This window comes from Phoxinus phoxinus (assembly GCF_949152265.1).
Source record: "Phoxinus phoxinus genome assembly, chromosome: 7".
In the NCBI taxonomy this organism is placed as follows: domain Eukaryota; kingdom Metazoa; phylum Chordata; class Actinopteri; order Cypriniformes; family Leuciscidae; genus Phoxinus; species Phoxinus phoxinus.
Genome location: NC_136882.1, coordinates 8588300 through 8613249, shown reverse-complemented (window position 1 = coordinate 8613249; position 24950 = coordinate 8588300). Strand labels below are relative to the sequence as shown.

Here is a 24950-nt window from a genome sequence, read left to right as displayed (position 1 = left end):
TCTCTTGGCTCACTTTACGTTTGTTTCTGTGAACATTAGGTTACAGAATAGCTGACAAACAAGACAAATACTTTCTCAGGGGGAATTAAAACTGCACAAAACAAGAGAATATTAAAAAGTTACATAAATAATTAAAACTCACACAGCTTTTTTATCTGTATCAGGTATTTTCTTTTATTAAAATAAATAAATAAATAAATAAGGCAATTGTGGCTTTTTTCATAGCTATGTCTAGGTTATATCTCAAAGTTGCTTTTTTTATTTTGTAACGCTAAATACCCAGATGTGTTGATCAGTCTCCCAGAAGAGGAAGCCTGTACATTCATGCATTCAATTGTTAATAGTGAATAGGCCTATAGTTATATGGCTACTTTGCCACCTTTACAACCATCCTTTCATCATTACAGTCATCTCCATCTCAGCAATGATGGCATGTGTCATACTGTATGGTTAAATTCGGGGAAATCTAAATACTTTCTGTAATTTAAGACACATGAGTTTTAAAGAATTCTTGTGAACTCCAAATGCGGCAGGATAGCCCAGACTTCATACAAAAGAGAAAAGAGGCAGTCCACAGCTGCTGAAACCTAAGACGCTGAGAGAGACCCTCGGAGCCCCAAGTGCACTATAAGGACTTATAAAATGCCAAAAATAAAGGAGGAAGAATCAAATCTCTGTTGCAGGACAGATGTAGCTAAATTTGTCTGTGAGCCAGATGAAGGAAGCAATGTTCTTAAACTCCACATACTCCACACAGAGAAGACATTGTACTGAGTGACAGAGGGATGCCACCCGTTTCAAATCAGGATTTTGCTGTGACCCAGACAGGAGCTGAACTTATTTGTGTTCATATTGTGCGGACAGGTCCTCTCAATACTGGGTCTATATGCTTGTCATTTAGGAAACCTCTCTGCCCCCCTAGAATGATAAAGGAAAATAAATAAATACATGATTTGTTTAAGGTGAATTGTTAGCTTTGACCTTTATTGTGCATGTTTTATTGCTATTCCCTCATATTTGTAGGATTTATTAAATGTTGAAACATATTTTTAACCTTCTAAATAAAATAAAATAAAATAAAAATACTTTAAAGGTGTCAGGGAAATTCTGTTGCACTTTTTTTTTAAGGAAAAAACAACAACATTATTTTCCGTTGCCCCCAATACTGATCACCATCATACTGAAAATCTAACAATACAATTGAGTTCTGAAGAACGTTATATTTTGCTATAATGAGAAGGCATATCTCTACCAGGGCAACACAATAATACTCTGCCAGGGCAACATTTTGTGTGTGATACATTTTGAAGATTGTTACATCATTATCTTATCGTGTATGTTTATCACGTGTAAATATCAAGTTTGATCGTATTAATAGAATAGGCTACTAATAATTTTTATTTTATTTTCATAGGTATAGCTAACTCGGGTTAAAACTTTTTTTTTCAAACACAGAAAATGTTATTAGCGAGCTAATTAGCCATTACTGCGCGGAATTGTAGAGACCTGGGATTTAGTTCGACACCACAGCGCCATCTAGTGAAGAGAGTATTGCAGTTGCCTCAGGGGATGGGCCAGTTATCACTTGTTACAGAGTTTAATCAACTTGAAGCCCCTACCTACATTTCAGGATGTCTACAATCCCATTAAGAAATATGAAATTTCTCATAAATAAAATACATCTTATTTTACATGTCAGGGTCTATTTTCTTCTATAGCCTAAGCAAAAAAAAAAAAGTTTAATGAATTGTTATTGTACATTTTATAGCCTTTTTTCATTGTGTATCAAGTTAGCAATGAGGATGCACTGGTATAAATTGGGTATAAATTGGGAGTATAAATCGGGCTTAATCCACAAGAACGAAAGTGCGAAGTGTGTCATTTGGGACACTGCCTCAGTGTCATGTTATAACAATGAAGCATTCAAATAAAGTCATCTGTGTCAACGCATAATGAAACGTTAAAATAAAAAGTTATTTGTGTTAACGCAAATGGGCCATTCTACGTCCCACGTCCAAAAAAAAAACACATTCAATTGTCATATAAGTGTTGTTATCTATTGAAACCCAATAATATTTAAAATATCAGTAAGCTTAATATAAATCATAATTTATTGGGTACTTTCAATTGGAGGTGGCTGTCCCGAACCCTTACCCCTAAATTTAAACTTATGAAAATTATATTAAAACATCTAAGATTGTCACTACCGAAACAGTTACGACCCCAAGTTTTGGTTGTGACATCATTGTTTTTTGGGGAGTTATTACAAAAAATGTTTTGTTTAAAGCTGTTCAGAACTGTAAAAGTTAGATGTAAACAAATTCTTAATAGGTCAATATAACCATTGTTAATAAATTATATATTATTGTGTTTCAGCAGTGAAACATTTGGGGAGAGGAAAATTTTTCCAAAACTTTCTGAAAATACAATATCAGAATTAACTGCACATTTACTAGAAATGTATACCTTGGATATGATAACATTTGCATACAAAAAAAATTTGTGGAAAAAGACACATTTTTAAGACATTTCCAACTTTGACTTTAAAGCAATTCTGTAGAATGGCCCATGCAGCTGATTATTGCCTTTCATTCACGGAAGTTAATGGGATAGTTCACCCAAAAAAGAAAATTAGCCCATGATTTACTCACCCTCAAGTCATCCTCTAGGTGTATATGACATTCTTATTGATACAATCAGAGTTATATTAATAAACACCCCGACACTTCTGAGTTTTACAGTAGGCTATAATGGCAGCCAGTGAATGGCCGTTTCTGTTTTGAAATCCATAAACATGCATCAACCCATCATAAAAGTGCATCTATTCATCATAAAAGTGCATCTATCCATCATAAAAGTGCATCTATTCATCATAAAAGTGAATCTATCCATCATAAAAGTGCATCTATTCATCATAAAAGTGCATCTATCCATCATAAAAGTGCATCTATTCATCATAAAAGTGCATCTATCCATCATAAAAGTGCATCTATCCATCATAAAAGTGCATCTATCCACAATAAAAGTGCATCTATACATCATAAAAGTGCATCTATTCATCATAAAAGTGCATCTATTCATCATAAAAGTGCATCTATACATCATAAAAGTGCATCTATTCATCATAAAAGTGCATCTATCATCATAAATGTGCATTTATCCACCATAAAAGTGCATCTATCCATCATAAAAGTGCATCTATTCATCATAAAAGTGCATCTATTCATCATAAAAGTGCATCTATCCATCATAAAAGTGCATCTATTCATCATAAAAGTGCATCTATCCATCATAAAAGTGCATCTATCCATCATAAAAGTGCTTTTATGGACCTCAAAGCAGAAACAGCCATTCACTGCCATTATAAAGCTTGGAAGAGCCAAGATATTTTTTTAATATAACTCCGATTGTATTCGTCTGAAAGAATGTCATATACACCTAGGATGACTTGAGGGTGAGTAAATAATTTTTGAGTGAACTGTCCCTTTAAGGGTGTTTGTGGTCACTTTCTTTCACGGATTTTGGATATTGATGAACAGTATTAGCCGACATCTTGGATAAGTTTCCTAAAAGTTTCACACTTACAGCCAGTGTTGGGTAAGTTACTCTAAAAAAGTAATTAATTACTAGTTACTAATTACCTCTTCAACAGTGTAATTAGATTACTGTACTAATTACTCACTCTAAAAAGTATTTAATTACTTTTAATTACTAATTACTTTCTAAATCCCATATCAACCTCAACCATCTGAATAATACAAGGATAGACATTAAACGGTTTTAATTCTTCCAAATAATTTCTATAAAATTGCATGAATTATCCTTAAACTGACCAAGGTTAAATAATAAACATATACTTTTTAACATCAGACAATAAATTGATGTTAAACCCACTATTGTTTTATATAGAATTGTTCTAGTTAATACCAGTCTGATCTCATGACATTTTATACTTATTTTACAAGGTGGCTAATTCGTACGAGTGAGGTCGTAGGATTTAGCCACCTCATAAAATGCATACAAATTGCCGTGAGATCGGATTGATCTATACACAGTATTTAGCTCAATTACATTAGAAGTAACTGTAATTAAATTACAGAAAAATTAAGAGTAATCCCTTACTTTACTTTTTAGAGGAAAAAGTAATTAAATTACAGTAACTAATTACTTAGTAATTAGTAACACCCAACACTGCTTACAGCACACATTACAGACATTGATGCACAAACGCAGACATGTCTAAAGTATATAGAACATATTAACCAGTCTTTAAATTTGATTTCGCTTAACAACTTGGAATATAATCTGCATGGAAAATAAATAAACTATGCCTCAGACTTGCATAGTATCGTCAACTCACTCATTAGAATAATCACTCACTCATATAAACTGGTTATGTCTCCTAAGCCTGGTAGTGCATGTTTTATGAGCAGCAGGATAGCTGTATTTATCCGCAGTCACACAGAGCCGAAGCTCAACCGAAACTATTCTTCCGCAAAATGCATGCAGTTTTGTTTTTTAACCGCAATAACTTTCAATGCGCTAGTCAAGTTGTTTTTTGAGTGAGCACAAATATACAATTTGTTTGTGATCAAAATTTATTCTTTAAAAGTGAATAACTACATTTGTAGTGTTCTCATTACAATGCAATCTGCACTTTATCAAACGCATATATATGTAAACGCATTAAAGAAATATAATCTACAGACATTCCTAATACGATAAACATACATTTAAAATGTGTCTCCAAATATCTGTTGAGTTCTGCTACTGTGAAAGTTGGTGAAAAAGAGGAAAATGTCTCCAAATGAAAACACACAACCTTACTTGAGTTTACAGTGCTTAAATAAAGCTGTCATAACAGACAGGAAGTGCTGCTCAATTCAAACAGTCTCGCACAAACACACATGTGAGTTTAGGTTGAAAAAAACCTCCTACTTGTAAAGTAAAATATGACGATGAAGAACAAGCAACCAATGGAATGTGAGTAACATTAGAGGGATAGTTCACCCAAAAATGAAAATTAGCCCATGATTTACTCGCCCTCAAGTCATCCTAGGTGTATATGACATTCTTCTTTCAGACGAATACAATCGGCGTTATATAAAAAAATGTCCAGGCTACCAAGCTTTATAATGGCGGTGAAGTCCTGTTTTGAAGTCCATAAAAGTGCATATATCCATCATAAAAGTGCATCTATTCATCATAAAAGTGCAAGAAAAAATATTCACATTTAACACGTTACAAAGTAAAAGTCTAGCTTCCGGCCAAACGGCCATACGCAGTCTACTTACGCCATAAAGCGCAACTTACGCAATTTATGACGTCAGAAGTAGTGTAGTGCGTCATGGCGTAGCGCAAATATCAGCAGTGCGTCGCATTACTCGCATAAGTTGCGCTTTACACCTAAGTGCAATCCGTATGTTCGTTTGGCCAGAAGCTAGTTATTTTACTTGAAAAGTTTTAAATATGGATATTTTTCTTACACGAACGCATCGCTTCACTTCAGAAGACCTTTATTAACCCCCGGAGCTGTGTGGAGTTCGTTTATGATCGATATATGCACTTTTATGGACTTCAAAACAGCCATTCACCGCCATTATAAAGCTTGGAAGAGCCAGGACATTTTTTTACATAACGCCGATTGTATTCGTCTGAAAGAAGAATGTCATATACACCTACATAGGCTAATTTTAATTTTTGGGTGAACTATCCCTTTAAAGCCATGTGATAAACAAATCTGATATCTGACTCTGGCTGTTGCATAAATACAAAAAGAACAAATTGGAAGTGCAATAAAGGAAATGCAGCAAAAGGTGATCAGAGGTCTTCATTATCCTCATCATCATTGTCATCATCTGGAAGTCCAAAAGACAGTGAGAATAAAAGCACCACGTCAAAAAGAAAGAAACATGGCAAAAGAGATTGTCTTCTATTCTTCCTCCTCTTCCTCCTCCTCCTCCTCCTCCTCTCCTCCTCCCATCACTTCTACGATGAGTTCGGCGGTGCAGATGGCCTCCCCGATGCTGTTCATGGCCTTGCAAGTGTACTTTGCGTCATCATCCCCGTTGACCTCAGAAATGACCAGACTGCAGTTTCCATCTTCATCATAATCAATCTGAAAATGGCGCGTCTCTTTTATCGGCTGGTCGTCCTTATACCACACCACCTCTGGGTCAGGATAACCTGTTTGTACACAATAAAAAATATACATAACTATTAAATAAAATATATTAATAACTTGACACAAAATGCATGAATATTAAAAGATCCTGACTACTGCCTTATTACTACTGTTAAAAGTTTGGGGTCAAAGGATGCATTAAATTTATAACAAATTACAGTACATTTCTGAAGGATCAGATAACACTGAAGACTGGAGTAATGATGCTGAACATTTAACTTTGCCATTACCTGAATATCATCTTAAAGGGTTTGTTCACCCAAAAATGAAAATTATGCCATCACTTACTCAACCTCAAGCCATTCTGGGTGTATATGACTTTAATACAAAACATATCCTGGCATTTTATAATGGGAGTGAATGGTACCTTATTTGTGCATCCATCCATCATAAAAGTAATCCATGCGACTCCAGGGGGTTAATAAAGGCCTTCTGAAACGAAGCCATGCGTTTTTTATAAAAACATATCCATACTAATAACTTTATAAACAATAAACACTGGCTTCTGGTAACGGCCGATCGCAAGTCTAGTTCCGGCAGAAGAGTGACCTCTGACCTGACGCATGACGTGTGACTTCTGACCCGATGTAGGAGTAGAGTAAGCTCAGGTGAGAGTCGACGACCTCTGACCCGACGCATGACGTGTGACATCTGACCTGACGTAGGATGTAGGAGTACAGTAAGCTCAGGTGAGAGTCGACGACCTCTGACCCGACGCATGATGAGTGACCTCTGACCTGACGTAGGATGTAGGAGTAGAGTAAGCTCAGGTGAGAGTCGACGACCTCTGACCCGACGCATGATGAGTGACCTCTGACCTGACGCATGACGTGTGACATCTGACCCGATGTAGGAATAGCGTAAGCTCAGATGAGAGTCGACGACCTCAGACCCGACTCATGACCTCTGACTCGACGCATGACGTAGGAGTAGTGTAAGCTCAGATGAGAGTCGACGACCTCTGACCCCATGCATGACGAGTGGCCTCTGACCCGAAGTAGGAGTACCGTAAGCTCAGGTGATAGTTTGTCGACCTCTGACCTGACGCACAACGAGTGACCTCTGACCCGACGCACGACGAGTGACCTCTGACCTGACGCATGGTGAGTGACCTCTGACCCGACATAGGATGTAGGAGTACCGTAAGCTCAGATGATAGTTTGTCGACCTCTGACCTGACGCATGGCGAGTGACCTCTGACCCGACATAGGATGTAGGAGTACCGTAAGCTCAGATGATAGTTTGTCGACCTCTGACCTGACACACAACGAGTGACCTCTGACCCGACGCACGACGAGTGACCTCTGACCTGACGCATGGTGAGTGACCTCTGACCCGACATAGGATGTAGGAGTACCGTAAGCTCAGATGATAGTTTGTCGACCTCTGACCTGACGCATGGCGAGTGACCTCTGACCCGACATAGGATGTAGGAGTACCGTAAGCTCAGATGATAGTTTGTCGACCTCTGACCTGACGCATAAAGAGTGACCTCTGACCTGACGCATGACCCCTGACCCGATGCATGACATAGAGTAGCGCAAGCTTAGGTGAGAGTCGACGACCTCTGACCCGACGCATGATGAGTGACCTCTGACCCCGACGCATGGTGAGTGACCTCTGATCCAACGCATGACGTAGGAGTAGCGTAAGCTCAGGTGAGAGTCGTTGACCTCTGACCTGACGCATGACGATTGATCTCTGACCCGACGAATGACGCAGGAGTAGCGTAAGCTTATGTGATAGTTGACACCTCTCGCGGTTCAGACAAATAGAGCTGGGCAACAAACTTAAGCTCCTCCCAGATTTATATTTAAAGGGGTCATATGATGGTTCTAAAAATAACATTATTTTGTGTATTTGGTTTAATACACACACCATGTTCTGTAAACATAAAGCCATGTCTGCATTCTGATCGTAGAAACGACAAACAAGCGCTACTCTATACTGCTCACAACTCGCATTTGAATAGTCAGAAGCAAATTCTTAAAATATGAAAACATACTTACAGGCTGTGTCTGTGAGTCAGAAGCGTCAGACTGTACTCGCAAAGATGAAATTGCCCCACCTTTTAGAATCAGCCTTTGTGCACAACCGGCCTTGTACTCTCGCAGGTTCTGGAAACAGTCCTCCGAAAAATGTGCAGCACACAGTCGAATATTTCAATTGCACTGTTCTGAAACCGTGTTGTCAATGAAGCTTAACCACTGTTTTCTAATTGTGTCTTCTTTTGGAAGGCCAAACAAAGTAGTTTGGCTTTTTCGCAATGAAAAACACAGCGTCTCCAAGACATGAGAATAAAAGTTACAGTATGTCTCTTTCTTTGCGTATATGTTTGGGTGGTGTTATGAAATTCTGTCGCCACATACTGACATATATTTGTGGGGGCGTGTTTGTGTTTGAACAATGCGTTTTAGGAAGGCGTGGCTGAGCCTTAACTTTTACAAAGAATATCTCTTTAGGTGTGTGACTGAGCTTTGTAACGGCAGATCTTAAACATGCACAAACAGCTACATAGCACACTAAAGAAAAAGGAAAACAAGAAATCGCATCATGTGACCCCTTTAAAAATTCTCGATTTAGGCTTCTAATTCGTGACCAGTGTTTTCTTTTGCTCAGTCCTCCTGGCTTCCGCGTTCGTCAATACGTCATGAGTCGGGTCAGAGGTCACTCTTCTGCAGGAACTCGACTCGCATACGGCTGTTACCAGAAGCCAGAGATTATAGTTTATAAAGCTATAAATATGGATTGTTCTTACAAAAACGCATGGCTTTGCTTCAGAAGGCCTTTATTAACCCCCTGGAGCCATATTCATAAGTAAATGCTATTCATAATATTTATGGAACAGGAAAAGTGGATGTGGTAAACATTTCAACACATTGGGCACACAATATTAAGTCATCTTTAAAATTGTTATTTTATTTTACACCATATTTAACCAATGCATCATATTTCATCCATAGATTGTTTCAGCATTATGTAACCATGTAATTTTACCTTCAATTTTGCAGTCGAATCGAGCAGCGCTGTCCTCCACCACCTCGACGTCTTTAATAACAGTGCTGAACGTGGGTTTCATTAGAGTCTTCTGCTCCAATTCAGCAGAAAACTCTTTGTCCTCTATGACAGATAAACAGGAAGATTTTGGACATTAACAACAATGTTAATGACTTTAACATAAACTAACTCATTTGTATGAATTTCGTAATAAACAGAGGTTTAAAATAAGACAGATTTTTACACATAAGGAGTAGTGCAGTACTTCACCTTTAAGACAAGACATACAGTACAGTTACAATAACACCATGTTTTCTCATCAAAGACAGCCTCAATTTTAAGTAGATTTGAAGTACACATTTTCAATAAGCACACTTCTTTAGCACAATGTCTGACTGTGTTAAAGAGGACCTAGCCTATATGCACTTTTAAACAAGGCTTGATTTTGTCTTTGGGGTCTACTAGAATAGATTTTCATACTTGAATGTTCAGGGGAAAAAAATCGACACATATTTTACATTGTCGCCTGAGCTCGCCTCTCTTCCCAATCTGCCAGTAACGCTCTGGGGTGTGTTTCCAGAAAGCATCGTTAGCCAACTATGGTCGCAAGTTCCGTAATTATCAACGATTTGCCATTTCCCGAAAACCATAGTTCCAACGAACATTCGCAAACAGCAGTGCAAACTTACATGGTTGTAACTACAGCTCTCGACCTGTGGTTAGAAGTAAAGTTTCTTGTTAAATGACGTGTGAACTTAAATATATCATGTTTTTAGGCACAATAAGCAAGCACAATTTCAGTATATTCTATATCTTTTATTTTATTTAAATAGAGTACACATGTGTGTAAAATGTGCAAGAGAACTCTGGACTATGATGTATAAGGGAACCTGCAAGGAATCAAACATAAAATATATCAAATTAACATGGAACAAAAACAGTGAAATAGTCATGAGTTGTCATGTTCATTACAGAAGCATCTCAGAGACCTCAAATAGATGAATTATAGAAATTACTGGTACTCCTCCACCTGCATGATGTCATTAACGACAGTCCTACTGTTGAACCAATATGGTTCAAACGAAAAGAGGTGCGATTATGTTGCTATAGTTTCGGGAAACATTCAAGACTAGTTGGTTATTTTCTCCAACAATGCATTGTACTATGGCAGTTAATCAGCGAGTTACGGAAAATGCACAACTTTTTAGTTCCTGTCTCTATGAAGCCCTTCCTCCTGAAAAGCACAATGTCTTTTGATTGGTTGGCTGGACCAGCTAGTTGAGATTGGTCAACCGCTTCGAGCGTGTCAGAAATGCCACAGCCCTTACCATAACTGCATTAGATCCAGGGTGGAAAAAACAGCGGTCTCTTGGACAACACACTACCAATGCAACTCCGTCCCTTTAATTTGCGTATGCCTTAGCTGGGATGTATTTAAATGAGGAACACTGTGATGTGTTTGTTCACGGAATAAAACCTAAAGACTACAGTCGAGGTCTTCCAGGGAGTTCAGAAACAGTGATACAGAGAATACTATGTAAGTCCCTTTGGAGTGACTTGGTGCTTTGGAACTTTGCTCAAAAGCTTCAATGCTCAAACAACAACATTACAGACACATTGTAAACAAGCATATAATGTCCATTTTAAAACAAATCATTAGTTGAGTCACTACTAGTCTTTTAATTAAGGGTTGGTCATTCAGAAATGTTGTACCTTCAGTGGGGGAACCCTTTTTGGCATGAACGCCTGCCATCAATGCCATGTTAGACAGTCGACCAATAGCTCGTACCGCATGTCCTGTTTTCTGGAGAAGAGAGTGCAAAACTATCTGTTATCACTTTATTCACCAACACATCAGTAACAGAACTGTGATAAACACACCGCAAGAAGATATTTAGCTCGTTTTAATCAGACTTTCAATAAGACAAGAAACAAGGAGAAACCCAACGTTTTATCTCACATTATTATTATTCTAGATGCTAACCTGCCACTTTCTTCTCAGAATATACTTCTTCATCCTCTCTTTAGAAAGCTTCTTGGCCTCCATGATGGAGGTGTCCTGTTTGAGCCATGGGTGCTGGAAACACTGATCACAGGTCAGACGAGCTCTGAAGACAAATAAACACAGACACACTGATATTTAATTGCCGAGAGAGAGCTTTGAGGGAAACAAATGTAAAAAAAAAATGTATAGTCACAGACAAAGAATGGTACCTCAGAGAGCACTGATGCATGATGCAAGACGGGGGAAATCAAGTAAATCAGACATGTAAAATGACTCACCGTATAAGGCAACAAATATACTTTTCTAGTATTTTTCTGAATAAGGATTTGGCATTGTGAAAGTGAAGCAGAGATGTGCACTCACTTCATGTCTTTCTTCAGCAGGTTACTGATAAAGTCTTTGGCCTCGTCTGAGATCTCATCAAATGCGTCGTCTTCAAAGTCCCACGTCGCTGACGTCACATTAGACAGCGTCTCAATATCATTGTCTCCCATGAAGGGAGACAAACCACTGACACTAAACACAACAAGAAACAATGGGGAAAAAATAAGTAGAGCTATAAAAATTGTCACACTAATGTGACAGAAAAAAACTAAGTTGTTAAGTCTTCATCTTGAAATATTACTAACAATAAATAAGTTATTCTTACGTGTACTTTATAAAAATTAGAAAAGATTTCAAAGCAAAAAGACGTATACCATGATCTGAAGGTGGACATTTTTACAATTATACTAAAAGGCCTTCTACTTGCTAGTTGATGCCCAGATTAACACTGGATAACTGAGGAGAACTGAGGAGAACATCTTTCTGTTACCAAAGATACTGTACACTCTTATCACATACATACTGTATAAACTCAGAAAACTCTGACAGACAGATGATACAACAGACAACAACAAAATACATGAGGGACTGTAGTATTCCTCTATTTTCCAAAAGTAAAAATGCAAACACCACACCGAAGTGTTTTCCATTTAAAACAGGAAAGACTGTTGAGCAACAAAATCTCACACATTCTTCCCAACAACAATAGCGTGGGACGATCACCCCTGTGGAAAATAAGTGTGCTGAAGTGTACTGAATTTGCACTTGTATTGTAGTTCAAATCTTAAAAGTATTACCATGTAATTAAGTGTCTGAAAACATTACATTGAGTCAGTAGGCCTACTAGGGTATTCCTTTAAAGTATATTGCTTATGTAATAGTCTTTTTAAAGAATGATAAAGTATTCTTTATTCCCACAAAATTAGAACATATGTCAATTATGAGGCTCTACAAATTTGGACCATATAGGCAAAGAAACACTCTGGACAAAGAGCCACCATATACAGGTGCTGGTCATATAATTAGAATATCATCAAAAAGTTGATTTATTTCAAGAATTCAACTTAACAGGTGAAACTGATATATTATATAGATTCATTACATGCAAAGTGAGATATTTCAAGCCTTTATTTGTTATAATTTTGAAACCCACGAAATCTAAGTCCCAGAAAATTAGAATATTACCGGTACATGAAATCACACAGTAATTACACAGTAATACCATGGTCATTGAACCAGGTTTTGGCTCTTTTGGCAGTGTGGGCAGGTGCAAATCCTGCTGGAAAATGAAGGAAGCATGAAGTGCTCTGAAAATGTCCTGGTAGACGGCTGCGTTGACTCAGTGGGCCAAAGTCCTCTTTTCTGATGAGAGCAAATTTTGCATCTCATTTGGAAACCAAGGTCACAGAGTCTGGAGGAAGAGAGGAGAGTCACAGAATCCACGTTGCTTGAAGTCCAGTGTAAAGTTTCCACAGTCAGTGATGGTTTGGGGTGCCATGTCATCTGCTGGTGTTGGTCCACTGTGTTCTCTGAGGTCCAAGGTCAACGCAGCCGTCTACCAGGAAGTTTTAGAGCACTTCATGCTTCCGACCAACTTTATGGAGATGCAGATTTCATTTTCCAACAGGACTTGGCCCCTGCACACAGTGCCAAAGCTACCAGTACCTGGTTTAAGGACCATGGTATCCCTGTTCTTAATTGGCCAGCAAACTCGCCTGACCTTAACCCTATAGAAAATCTATGAGGTATTGTGAAGAGGAAGATGTGATACGCCAGACCCAACAATGCAGAAGAGCTGAAGGCCACTATCAGAGCAACCTGAGCTCTCATAACACCTGAGCAGTGCCACAGACTGACCGACTCCATCACGCCGCATTGCTGCAGTAACTCAGGCAAAAGGAGCCGCAACTAAGTATTGAGTGCTGTACATGCTCATACTTTTCATGTTCATACTTTTCATTTGGCCAGTATTTCTAGAAATCCTTTTTTTTTGTATTGGTCTTAAGTTTCTTAAAGTTCAAAATTTAAAGAAATAAACATTTGTATATCAGTCTGTGTGTAATGAATATAATATACAAGTTTCACTTTTTGAATGGAATTACTGAAATAAATTAACTTTTTCATGATATTCGAATTATATGACACCAGCACCTGTATACAGTCAAACCAAAAATTATTCAGACACCAGATATCATTTTTTATATTTTTTACTAGTGGGTGCAGGACACTTTAGTTAATGTATGTAAGTGGGGATAGCAAAATAAAGTATACTGTGTACTTATTTAAAAGCAAAAGATTCTTCATACAGTGGCTATCAGTAAAATGTATACAAATTTGGGACCAAAAATTATTCAGACACATTGACCTGACCGTGTTTTACTTAAGTGTTTTTTCTTTAATTGCTAATGTGACCTTTTTACACCACTCAATTTTGTAATTTGTAATTTCTTGACCTAAACTTGTATTATTTAATTGTGTACTTAAATTTAACAGCTGACATTTTCAACATCATTCATTTGTGAGACAGAACAGAAGGATGGACAAAACCAGTGAAATATCAACAGATTTGACAGCTCTGATTTCTTGTCATATTTTAGTACCCTTTTCTAAACTATAGCGAATAAACTGTGATAATGTGAGCAATGGTGTCTGAATAAATTTTAGTTTGACTGTAATTACTTAATTGTTTGGATAATTTAGGCTTCCATCAACCAATAAGAGTGTAGTACTCAGCACGTTTCACATATTATTTAGCAGATTTTACACCAAGATCAGCACAGAAAATGGGAAAAAAAAACATTGGCCATAAAGGTAATTTCTCTTCAGAATATACTGTATGTGAAATGTATTGAGCTAAATAATGCCACTATTGCCTTTCGTAGCGCTGCTTTACAGCAGAATTTGATGAACTTTGCATCATTGATCATTACTGTTTATCTGTTTATTACTATGAAGCTGCCTTTAAACAATCTGAAACAATTGTATAAAGTACATAAACAAGGTTGACTTGACTTGTGTACTCACAGGATGTAGCAGATAACTCCTATACTCCACATGTCTGTAGTGTAACTAATGGCCTCATAATTAATCACCTCTGGAGCCACAAACTCGGGGGTGCCAAAAAGGACTTTCAGAGATCCAGCATTCTCTACAGTCACACATAAGACACAAACCAATTCATGATTTAATTTTAAAACAATATGTGATATTTTAAATAAACAAATGACTTAAATGGCTTCTCAGTTGAAATTCTAATTGGAAAGCATTGGAAAACGTCAAAATCAGTAAGTCTTAAAAAAAATGAAAGTCTAAATATAATAGTTTTCTTATATTATTTCTGAATTAAATTATTAATTAAAAAAATAATTAATTAAAAAATAATTAATAATTTAAAAAATGCAATTACCCAGTCTGCGTGCCAGTCCAAAGTCAATTAGTTTGATTTTGCTGCCGGTCTTATTGACACACATGATGTTCTCAGGTTTGAGGTCCAGGTGGACGATGCCTTTCTTATGGATGAAATTTACTCCATCCACAATCTGAAGCATGTATTTGATCACCTCTCTCTCGGTCAGCTCAAAGTCCTCATCTATGATCCGCTCAAACAGTTCCCCTCCAGAGATCCTGAAGAACATCAAAGTTCAGCCAATGCACCAGACATATTATACTAAAAGCTTCAAACCCTGTAAGAGTTTATCTTTGAACTGTCCTTCACTTAACCTCTTCTTAACTTCTACTAAAAGCGAGTTAAAACAAAGGGGACATATGGAATAATGGCAAAAATGTATTACATTACAGTCTGACATACAGTGGCAAGAATGAGTTACAATAGCTTCCACTCTACTGGGAAGAATTCCACAAGATTTTGAAGTGTTTCTGAGGGGAATTTGTTACCCATTCATCCAGTAGAGCATTTGTGAGGTCAAACACTATGTTTCCATCCACCTACCTTTATGCACATTTTGGGATATCTAACACAGTCTCACCCCAAAACGTCACATACTGACGGGTCTTGACCATACGGCAACATACGACGAAAAGGGTACCCTTTAACGTCCATGTGTGACGATTCGGGTATGGTTGGGTTTAGGTATGCGTTAGGGTACCGCTAGGAGGCGCTGCTGGTGCGCTTATGTCTGCGTCTCATATTGACGTTATAGGGGTACCCTTTCCGTCGTATGTTGACGTATGGTCAAGACCCGTCAGTATATGACGTTTTGGGGTGAGACCGGGCTGGGATATCACATAAAAACTCTGGACAGAAACGGAAATATGTGCATAAATAAAAAAAAAGACACAGAAAAACATATGCGCTCAATTGAGTCGGATAAACTTTTTGTGCAAAACATGTGCATAAACTACAATGGAAACACATTTACTGAATAAATTCCTCATTGAGCATCAATAAAGACATGTGACTTTGCGATTGGACGGCATAACTGGACTAACCAGCGGACCGATCTCATTGCACAACATCTGAAATGCTGTTTTGGTTGTTCTGAAATGCAAAGTCTGTCGTCAAAGTGTTTCGGTATAATTACCTCCCAGAACTGTCTTACATGTGTTCCCAAACAGCAAGGATCCGCCTCCAAAAGCAAGATAACTTTATTGCCGTTTCCTACAAAATTATTATATACAGCTTACTCTGCCTATGCATAAACTTCCATTTACTGATATTTAGCTTCAGTTTATCAGGAAGTGATGATTTTGTCATCTTCGGCTCACTGGATGGAAACATTGCTTTATTCGCAAATGTTTTATGCCATATTCCAATTTCTCGCACAAGTTAAATTCGCAACTTTGGATGGAAACATACTGATGTTGGACCTCTTGGCATTGTACTTGGTAGTGTGAGGATTGCATAAAGTGGCTCGACCATGAAAACCCATTCCATGAAACTCCCGCCGCACAGCTTTTGTGCGGGTATTAATGCTAGTGGAAGTCTGGAAGTCTTCCATGGAATCAACAGGACGTTGGTGACTTTTACTCTCCATGCTCTTTAGCACTCTGGGACCCTGCTCTGTGACTTTACGTGGTCTTTCGCTTTGTGGCTGAGATTGTTCCTAAACGCTTCCACTTTTAAATACCACTTACAGTTCACAGAGGAATAATAACAAACTGACTTATTGCAAAGCTGGCATCCTATCACAGTACCACGCTTGAATTCACTGAGCTCTTCAGAACGACCCTTTTTTCCCCACAAATGTTTGTAAATGCGAACTGCATGGCTAGGTGCTTTGTTTTATACACCGGTGGCAATGGGTTTGATTGAAACACCTGCATTCAATAAATAAGAGGACTTGACTATTGAGGGGCTGTTTATACGACACCATTTTCAACTAAAAACGTCAAACTTTTTATGCGTTTTGGCCGTTCATTTACTTTGACAACGGCGTTTTGGGTGCCTGAAAGTTTTTGAAAACGGTCTCCATGTAAACAACAAAAATGCAAATCTCTAAAGACGATGAAGTCATGAACATGCATATTACGAGTTCAGTCTACAGTGTTTCATCGCCATCTAACGGCCTGGCAGCAGAATACAGGGTTTTTACTCATTTTAGCGGATCCGTGTGAATGGGGATCGTTTTGACAATGGTGCCGTCTGTACGCGGAAAACTCAAAGGAAAAACTTCTCCATTATAAGCATATCGTTGTCGTGTAATCTTACCCTAAGACACAAACTAAGACACAAAGACAGTGAGTGATCATTCAGTGCAGGGTGGATAAAATAAGCGAACCTCTGTATTATGAATTTTCAAATTAGAATCAGTTGATGAGATTGGAATTGTGTGTTGCACAGGTGCACTGCCCTTTACATAAAGACACACAAATCCTAACAAATCTGGTCTTCTTGAGAAAGATTGGTTAGTGTGCATCATGCCTCGATCCCAATAGCTTACACAGTACCTTAAAAAAAAATTGTGTTCCCCACCCTGCACTGGGAATGATTCAATAAAAATGTGAAAAAGGTTGATTATTTGTGCGTTATTAGTTTAGTTGGATCGTGTATGACATCTTCAAAGGGTTCATAACTTATTCTTGCCACTGTAACTTGACAATGACAGTGCCAAGTCATTTCTGTTAAAACAATTATGTTATAAAAATAGGTATACTTGAAAAATTATAAAACTGCTTTTCAAATCACTAATATTCTGTTGTGAATTGACTACAGGCTTAGAAAACTGTCTCATTCTCTAATCTGAGAACTGCAATTAGAAGATTAAAGCTCATAAAACACATATCTACTTACATTTCCAGCACCATTACGATGTCTGTCTTCATCTCAAAAGCGTCGACACACTGCACAAGCTTTGAGTGATGCAGGTCATTCATGATTGCAATTTCCTGTCTGACATTTTCTTTTTCTTTGGCAGAATATGCTTTTATGAATTTCCCAGCCCAAACCTTCTTAGTGGTCTTTTCTATCAGTTTGAAAACAGTCCCAAATTTCCCTCTGAAAATGAAAATATATATTTTATATATAAAATATTGTTGCAGGTTCGTTTATTATACAATAATATCCAATTTGTACACCATTTTATTGATCCGCTGTCATACTCACGTGCCCAGTCGTTCTTCCACATCATAAAGGTCCTTCACTTTTACATCTGTCTTAATCGTCACGTTTCTGTAGTTCAATGCCCTCTCTTCTGATGTGAAAAGAGGAAATAGATCCATATTATTTTGAATTGTCTATAATCAGTCATATTGCAATATGTATCACGTTTTACAAAACTGAAAATGAAAATTGGAAAAACCCTAATAGACATGATTTTTGAAAACCTTCCTTTTGTTGTTCTCAGTCGCTTTGGCACATTTTTTATCTTAAAATTATTGAAACTATAAGTGCAATTGTCACAAGTTACTGTTTGCTGCAACATCAGAACTCTATAGCATGTCTGCAAAACGTAGTAGCTCACCAAAACATTTAATTAATGCTTCAAAACCTAGTTATTGTGTCAGTAAATTGGCCAATGCCAAACATTTTCTGGGAAAAGTCTATACTGTAGTACACAAAAAGAAAATGAGCATTTGTATACGGTACATTATGTAAACTGCAAATTCACAGTTGCTTGTTCATAATTATGTCTTCTCCTAACACCACCATGGCAAGCAACTGTGAATTTTCAGTTTACGTGTAACACAAGTCAGAGCAATTGAGAAAAACTGTAATAATTCAGTGACACTTTACCTGATATTATCAGAACATATCAGTAAATGCAGTTGAAGTGTAAGGTAAATCATCTATACATATTCTAACAGCAGAAAACTTAGAAGCATGTGCACTAGCATGAGAGAATCATATTTTCAAATATACATCAGACACCACAAACATGACACATACCATCATCTGAGGGCTCAACTTCATCTTCTTTATTTCCTGTAAAATCAACAGACTGTTTTTTGTAACACATTTTAAACTGAAATAACTAAAGTTAACAGCATAATCCATGCTTTGTTCCTAATACAATATTATTAATGTCCACCAGGTGGCGCTCACCCTCTTCGGCCTCCAGTCCCACCTGCACCGGCACAGACTCAGCACTAGGCTCCCCGACACCATAGATATTTACAGCTCTCACTCGAAACTTGTACTGTCTGTCTGGAAGCAGGTTCTGTACGTTGTAAGAGGTGCTGTTACAGGACGCCAGATCTGTCCACTTCATGTCCACAGAGTTCCACAGCTCCACGTTGTAGGAATGGACAGCGCAGCCCCCGTCGTATGTCGGCCCATACCAGGACAGTGTGAGGCTGGACTTACGGATGTCTGAGGCTGCTGGGACGCGGGCAGGGGGGTCAGGCTTATCTGTGAAGAAACAGACCAAAATTGACACCGACGTCCTAAAATTCATCAGAGTTCAGATTCACTTCAAGTACACTCCTTAACTGGCCAAATGACAGCCAGCATTTCAGCCCAGCTATGTGTGTTTGTAACCGAGGAAACAGGGAATGTTCAATTATTATATTGTCTTTTTAGTCTTTAAAGATGCAACTAATTCTGTCTTCAGATGGAATGACTTCAGGGGGCAAAACCTGATTCGCAATCGCAATCACGACTGGGAAACTCAGAGATCATATTGATAGGAAAGGAACCATACGTTTTGAAATTGGCGGAAAAGAGAATGTTTTGTTTATTTATGTTGTTATATACATATGAATATATATAATGGGAATGGAGGCTTCTTTGGGACAGTATTCCGGCAATGCACGGAGAAGAGCAATTACACAACATTTTAAGACAAACTTTGTTTTTTTAACTGTGATAACTAATGTGCTCAGTCACAGAATCAGACACTGCTGCTTTTTATATAACACATTTCCTGTTATGAATTATGATACTGTTTGATCCGTTGGGTCGGTGTCACAGTCTTCGTCTGCACCTGTCTGTCTTAGTCTGCACTACACTTCCCAGAATCCCTTGTGTCTCCACACCTGAACTCACTCCCTCAATCATCCACCTGTTCATCGTCCTCATTATCTGTGTCACCTGTCTTCACCTTGTTAGTGTTCGTTTGTATCTGTATTTAGTTTGCTACTTCAGTCTGTCCTGGTCGGTCCTTGTATATGTTACTGGTTGATGTTACTATGTTTTGAGGGTTACCCGTCTGCCTGTACCAGTTTTGTGTGAGTTATTATAGTAAATGCTTGAATTGGAACTTTGTGCCTCTGCTTGTCTTCACCCGCACCATACCCGTGACAGAAGGACCGACCACGAAAGTAATGGAGGAGGACGCTATGGAGGCATTTCTGTTTGATCAGAATGGGAGTTCATTGGAGGAGTTTGTGGAAGTTTACCTGCATATACATCAGGATGTTTACTGGGAGGAGGAGTTTTTGAAGCAACGGTTCTGGAGAGCACTTGAGGGTCCACTAGCCCAGATACTGCTGCTCAAGGATTTAGATCGACCTTTTATTGAGTTTATGGACAGAGCTCTTTGGGTTTCTGGTTCCTCCCTCACGGTAACACTAGCCGATCCAGAAGCAGATGAGCAAGTGCCTATCGTCTGTCCAGCCGATCTTGCACTTCTCTTCACGCATGCCGAGCCAGAGCTTCAAGTCCCGCCTGCTGAGCCAGATCTTCACGACCTGCCCGATCTTCACGTCCAGCCTGCAAAGCCCGAGATGATTCGCGCCTGTCCAGCCGAGCCTGCTCTTCACGCCAGTCCAGCCGAGCCCGCACTTCACGCTAGATCTGCCGAACCCAAGGCAGTATACGTCATGCCCGCCGTGCCTGGGACTGAGAATATCATGCCTGCTGAGCTTTTTCCATTAATCCCGTCTGGCTTGGATCTCCCTCCACCCCTGGTCCCGTCCAGCCAAGAGCTTCCTGCACCGCTGGTCCCGTCCAGCCCAGAGCTTCCTGCACCGCTGGTCCCGTCCAGCCCAGAGCTTCCTGCACCGCTGGTCCCGTCCAGCCCAGAGCTTCCTGCACCGCTGGTCCCGTCCAGCCCAGAGCTTCCTGCACCGCTGGTCCCGTCCAGCCCAGAGCTTCCTGCACCGCTGGTCCCGTCCAGCCCAGAGCTTCCTGCACCGCTGGTCCCGTCCAGCCCAGGGCTTCCTGCACCGCTGGTCCCGTCCAGCCCAGAGCTTCCTGCACCGCTGGTCCCGTCCAGCCCAGAGCTTCCTGCACCGCTGGTCCCGTCCAGCCCAGAGCTTCCTGCACCGCTGGTCCCGTCCAGCCCAGAGTCTGTTCACGCCATGTCTGCGCCGCCTGAGCCCTCAGTGACCGCGACACTGGCCATTATGGCCACAGCCATGTGGTGTGTGTGGGCTACGCACACACTGGAGCCGGTGTCTGTCCCTGAGCCGGTGTCTGTCCCTGAGCCGGTTCCAAATCCTGTCACTCTCCCCAAGTATTTTTTTTGGGGGGGGTATAGGCCTCCGCCTGCACCGCCCGAAGGGTCCTCACCGCCATGGCCGCCCGAAGGGTCCACACCGCCATGGCCGCCCGAAGGGTCCTGCTCCGCCCTGGCCGCCCGCACGTCCTGCTCCGCCCTGGCCGCCCGCACGTCCTGCTCCGCCCTGGCCGCCCGCACGTCCTGCTCCGCCCTGGCCGCCCGCACGTCCTGCTCCGCCCTGGCCGCCCGCACGTCCTGCTCCGCCCTGGCCGCCCGCACGTCCTGCTCCGCCCTGGCCGCCCGCACGTCCTGCTCCGCCCTGGCCGCCCGCACGTCCTGCTCCGCCCTGGCCGCTTCCTGCTCCAGATCGGCCACCCCTTCATCAGCCTGCAGGGCACCCACCCCTTTGTTGTTCTACGGCGCGAGGTCGTGCCTTGTTGAAGGGGGGCGTTATGTCACAGTCTTCGTCTGCACCTGTCTGTCTTAGTCTGCACTACACTTCCCAGAATCCCTTGTCTCCACACCTGAACTCACTCCCTCAATCATCCACCTGTTCATCGTCCTCATTATCTGTGTCACCTGTCTTCACCTTGTTAGTGTTCGTTTGTATCTGTATTTAGTTTGCTACTGTTCAGTCTGTCCTGGTCGGTCCTTGTTTATGTTACTGGTTGATGTTACTATGTTTTGAGGGTTACCCGTCTGCCTGTACCAGTTTTGTGTGAGTTATTATAGTAAATGCTTGAATTGGAACTTTGTGCCTCTGCCTGTCTTCACCCGCACCATACCCGTGACAGTCGGATTGCTTTCTCACCTCAACCGAACCAGTGTGAAGACTCTCTAAATGTGGTCGTCACTCCTGATTTTTTTTTAGTGCGCACATGGCCTCAGTGGCTCATGGGATATTATTTAAATAAACTTTTATTCAATACGTCAAATAAGTCATGTCATTTAGTTTCAGGTAAAACAAATAATTTCTGTATATTTCGACGTTCATATTTGATTGACATTCTAGTTCAAATGTCTTTCTCCCTCTGGTTTGCTCACTCCGTGTTGAACACATTCTTGTGCCCAACTGCACTGTTTTTAAATAGTTTTTAATAGTTTTTCTATGTAAACATGCTGGACAGACAAGAACGTGTCCTGTGTGAATGGATCCTTATTTTAGTTGCCATTTTACAGGGTTCCAGTTTCCATTTCAAAATTCCATTATTTTCCAGACTCAGATTTCCAATTCTGTCTGTAGATTTTTCAGACCATTTAAAATAATTGGTTTATACAGCATTATTTTTAAGATCTATATTTGGTATAGTACAGCCATCTGTAAATTTCAGTCATCTGGTTTTTTTTTTTTTTTTTTGTGGTTTTCTTGAAGTGATAACATGCGTTGTTGATGAGTAGAAGCCTAAAACGCATATTAACCTGCATTTCTCCATACTCTGTTTTCATTTTCCCATTCTTATCAAGACCTGGAAATGAATCAAATCCAATTCTATAATTTTCTAAACTACGTAGGAGCCCTGATTTTAAAGTACATTTTGGGCGTCATTAAATGTTGTGAAACTCCTTTCATGTAATGACTCCCATATGCAAATGGCCAGATGTAAAATTTTTCACTAGTGTTCACACTCACCGACTATAGTGAGGTTGAGGGCGGCCTGTCTCACGCCGTAGCTGTTCCTGATCTCGATGGTGTAGCATCCGCAGTGCTCCTGCTGTCCTTCGTTGATGGTCAGCTGACTGCTGCTGTCTGCGCTTAATACTGAGATGCCCTGACCTTCCAGAATCTGAAGAAGCAGAGGATGTGGACAACCAACATGAACACGGGTGCTTGTTTCAGGCGTGGGCTACTTCAAGTGTTCAGTTCAAACAGTTTAGAGTGGAAAGTCAACTAACTGAAATAAATGGGAGTAATAAAAAGTTTTTTTTTGTGTTTGAGCCATGTGTACAGAGGGGTATGCCAGTGCTAGCAATATTTGGTCATTGAGGATGATGGCTGTTTTGGAAAAGCTGCGAGCTGCCAACCTAGAAAGCATGTTTGGGCATCATAACAACTCCCAATCCAAAGATCATATTAAATAGTAAAAACAAATGAATGTTTAAAGAATTTAAAAGGGACTGGCGAGTGAATTCCTGTGCCATCTGTGAGTCAAAGAATCAAACATTGAAGTCTCTCTCTGGTTTTTACACGTTAAAAGGTGAAAAGGCTCTTACTGGTTTGCGGAACTTGAGCCAGGTGCAGCTGATGGGCAGCGCTCCAGTGAACTTGCACAGCAGACTGACCTCCTGGCCCGCCAAGATCTTCATATCATCAGGAAACTGCATGATCTGAGGAGGAGCACCTAACACACAATCCAATTATAGAATTTAGGCTAAATTTATGTTCGCCACATGATACATTTGCTCTCACACAGGGGTTAAAAATTTATTGAAAGTGCACAACAGACTTTCATGTCACTTCCTGGTATGTTTCCAAGGTGAACAAAGCACAAAAAAATTTGGGGATTTTTTTTGTTATTAGCTTGTTATGACATTAGCTATGCTTCCATCCAGCTATTTTTTACATGCATTTTGGGAGATTGCATAAAAACGCTGTATGTAAATGTCAATATCTACATACATTTTAAAAATGCACATACAAAAAAAAACCTTTTGCACTCAATTGAGGTGGATACATGTATCCAATAAGAAGACATGCACATAAACTACGGTGGAAACACATTAATTGAATAAATTAATGATGGGTTGATCATGAACAATTTGTTGATTTTAAACAAATCTTTATGACTCTGCAACAACGAGATGTTTCAGGGAGTGATTCGTTCATTTTGTGTTGACCGCTTAAGTGCAACATTCCACAGGTTCTGCACAGGAAACTGAATTTTTTTTTTCAAACAAGCACATAATTTGTTTTTTTTATTAGTTACGTGATGCGTTTCTGGTCCCTGGAGTTTGCGTAAGTTGATGTGTCGGGGAATCTGGCTATTAACATGTAACATTTTAATTATATACTGCTGAACTTAACGAAATTACTTGAAAAAGATTCATTAATTTTGCTAGACGAGACTTTCATGTGACTTTCCCTCAACAGTGGTTGTGATTGGATAACTTGGCTAACCAGTGGATCAGTTTCATTGCACAGCATCTCAAAATTTTAAGGCAACAAGGTAACTTGCTTTTTTAAGTTAAACCCAAAAAATGTTTTACAGTATGGGATGGAATCACTGCTTATTCGCAAACATTTTATACAATATTCCAATATTGCGCATAAATCGGCACCTTAGATTGGATATAAATTTGTATTCTATCTCTCTCAGTCACATGCAAAGTCCAAGATAAACGTTTTGCTACTTTTCAAAGAGTTTGCAAAGAGTTACCAATATTTCTTAACAGCCATGAAATATATTTTCATTATTTTTACACAAAACCAGTCATAAGTCACATGGGTATATTTGTGGCAATAGCCAACAATACATTGTATGGGTCACAATAAATTTTTCTTTTATGCCAAAAATCATTAGGATATTAAGTAAAGATCATGATCCATGAAGATATTTTGTAAATGTCCTAGCTTAAAAACATAAAAATTTATTTTTGTGAGTGG

General features: G+C 39.5%; 1 protein-coding gene across 5 annotated transcripts in view; it reads right to left on the bottom strand.

Annotated features, from left to right (window-relative positions):
• Positions 1–4587: 4587 nt before the first annotated feature.
• Positions 4588–24950, bottom strand: part of mylka (myosin, light chain kinase a) — a 124472-nt gene continuing 104109 nt past the window's right edge. For 4 of the 5 annotated variants that reach the window (XM_079619835.1, XM_079619839.1, XM_079619836.1 and 1 more), the window contains 13 exons: positions 23561–23688; positions 22980–23133; positions 19012–19317; positions 18856–18891; positions 18073–18160; positions 17761–17964; positions 14917–15134; positions 14535–14658; positions 11550–11702; positions 11166–11289; positions 10895–10985; positions 9182–9304; positions 4588–6186 (listed from right to left, as the gene is read on the bottom strand). In XM_079619835.1, the coding sequence (XP_079475961.1) occupies positions 5933–6186; positions 9182–9304; positions 10895–10985; positions 11166–11289; positions 11550–11702; positions 14535–14658; positions 14917–15134; positions 17761–17964; positions 18073–18160; positions 18856–18891; positions 19012–19317; positions 22980–23133; positions 23561–23688 (2003 nt within the window). In that variant the 3' untranslated portion in view covers positions 4588–5932. The remainder of the gene's footprint in view (positions 6187–9181; positions 9305–10894; positions 10986–11165; positions 11290–11549; positions 11703–14534; positions 14659–14916; positions 15135–17760; positions 17965–18072; positions 18161–18855; positions 18892–19011; positions 19318–22979; positions 23134–23560; positions 23689–24950) is intronic. The other variant, XM_079619837.1, reaches the window with a different exon arrangement.